Source organism: Protomyctophum parallelum (assembly GCF_964188405.1).
Source record: "Protomyctophum parallelum genome assembly, chromosome: 4".
Lineage (NCBI taxonomy): Eukaryota > Metazoa > Chordata > Actinopteri > Myctophiformes > Myctophidae > Protomyctophum > Protomyctophum parallelum.
In genome coordinates, this window is record NC_139700.1 from 20,634,846 (window position 1) to 20,637,044 (window position 2,199).

Consider the following 2,199-nt stretch of genomic DNA (forward strand, 5'->3'; position numbering starts at 1 on the left):
ACTGTTCACTCTCAAAGGAGTAGGCCTATGTTTAACTTGTTGAGCCTTACATGTGGGAGCATTGTGCTCTGTTGCAGCTTGTATACAATATTGCCATGGGAACAAGTGGGAAAGGAAAGAGGGAGGATCCTGTCGGAGCAGGAGGGGAGTGTGTTAGACCCGTGGTGTCAGCCTTATTTAAACCGCCTCAGCCTCTCAGATGCCCACGTATGAGCTGGTCTTGATAAGGACGCTGCCTTCTGTCAGGAGAGCCACAGAGATATCAAGACCCCACACATTTACCCTCAGTTATCTGAAAATCCTGTACGAGATTCTAGTCTTGTGGATAAGCCTGGATTTCAATTCATGGTAAGCATAACTCTCAACATAATAGCTACAGGAGGTCGTTTAAACGTGGTTTTCAAGTGGTGTAAATAGATACTTGCTTTTAAATAATATCTTATTGTTAGGAACATAGAGCAGTACATATAACAAGCATATCCTTTTTGTTTTTGGACAGTTACAGTAAATCTCTGTTGGAGGACCCATGTGGGTGGTGGACAAAATCCGTGTGTCGGTGGAGAGAACCAACCTGCCTCTACCCTCGACCGAGTACAGCTTTAGACTTGGTGACTTCATGTTCGGGGAGAAATCAGACAAAGCCAAGAGGAGCTCCCTCTGCCCTAATGTCATCACCCCCGACACCATCCCAGAGTTCTGCATCCCTCCCAACATTACATCTCTGCAAGAGGCCAAGAACACAGAGCACAGAGCCCCCATCTTCAGGGTGTCTCCCTGCGAGAGGGCCACCCCCAAAGGGGAGATATTGTGGAATGAGCTCCACAGCCCACACATCATCCAGGTGGAGAGTGTAGACGACAGCCCCTATGATGACGGTAGTGATGAGGAGACCACGAATGCAGACCCCCACAGCCAGGCAGCCTTATCACTTCCACACATGGCCAAAGCACAGACCTGCTACGGATTTTGCACCTTATTGGAAAGCCCCCACACCAGGAGGAAGGAGTCTCTCTTCCATACGGAACCAGGCTCCATCCCCCTCCTCTTGTCTCGGACCAGGTCCAGCACGTGCTCCAAAGTGCCTCGATCCACCTCACCCTCCTCCTTCAGCCTCAACAGCCTGACCTCCAGGCTGTCCCCGAGGTTCTACTCGATGAACAGGCAGGTCACAATGGATAGTGACACCACATCTTCCACAGAGTCCTCGCCATTCAGCTCGCCACTGCTGAGCAGGTGCCCGGCCGAGCCCTCCCTCTTCAAAGCACTGAGCCAGGAACGCCTGCTGTCCAGGAATGTGAGGAAGCCAACAGTGGTGAGGAACAACTCCCTGTCCACCGACGAAAGCAGCTCCACGGATAACAGCCCCAATGTGATGAGAAGGTCATCTGACGGCGTGGTGGTGGGGGGCCTGCCCAACAGCTTTGGCCTGGTGCCACCCACCTTCTTCCCCTTGGACTTGACTCTGAACAGGGAGCGGGTAATGAAGGAGACTATGGTACCAATTGGGAAAGACGGCAGCCTGCGCCTCTCGGCAGAGTACTGTCCCGACAATCAAAGGTTACGGGTTCGCTTGATAAATGCAGAGGGGCTCTATGCACGTTCTGTGGACTCCAAAAGCATCAACTGCAGCATCAGCATCTCCTTGATTCCGGGAAAGGTCCAGAAGCAACGCAGCACGGTCATCAGGAAGAGTCGTAATCCCATCTTTAATGAGGATTTCTTCTTCGATAGTATATCTGAAGGAGACATCTACCAGTGCTCTCTTCGCTTTAAAGTAGTGAACAAAATGTCCACAATGAAAAGAGACTGTATTCTGGGTGAATGTGATTTGCCTCTCTCTAGCATCATAATGTATTAAACCAGAGCACTTCCTTATTTATTCATTTCTATGTTGAAATATTTATTTTAATTTTGTACTGTAAACCACAATTTTATATAAAATAAATGAACAAAATGTATATAGTTTGTCAGTCTTTCCTACTTTATTTCCTTTTTACAATGTGGCTGATATCATTGTATTTTGTAATAACTATTTATGCAATGCAGTCAGAAATGATTTGCTAAAATGTATTTAATAATAATAATAATAATAATAATAATATATATATATATATATAATAGGCAATATACAGAAAGAAAAGAAGAAAATTGAAATATTGACCTCGTCAATACCACAAAAACGATTTAAATCTCATTACC

The 2,199-nt window shown here is 46.4% G+C and overlaps 1 protein-coding gene across 1 annotated transcript; it reads left to right on the plus strand.

Moving 5' to 3' along the window:
• Positions 1-214: 214 nt before the first annotated feature.
• c2cd4a (C2 calcium dependent domain containing 4A) lies at positions 215-1,858 on the plus strand (the record flags this gene model as incomplete). Its single annotated transcript, XM_083762719.1, has 2 exons — positions 215-348; positions 500-1,858. The coding sequence occupies exon 2, from the start codon at positions 527-529 to the stop codon at positions 1,856-1,858; it is 1,332 nt and encodes a 443-aa protein (XP_083618845.1). The 5' UTR covers positions 215-348; positions 500-526.
• Positions 1,859-2,199: the final 341 nt, after the last annotated feature.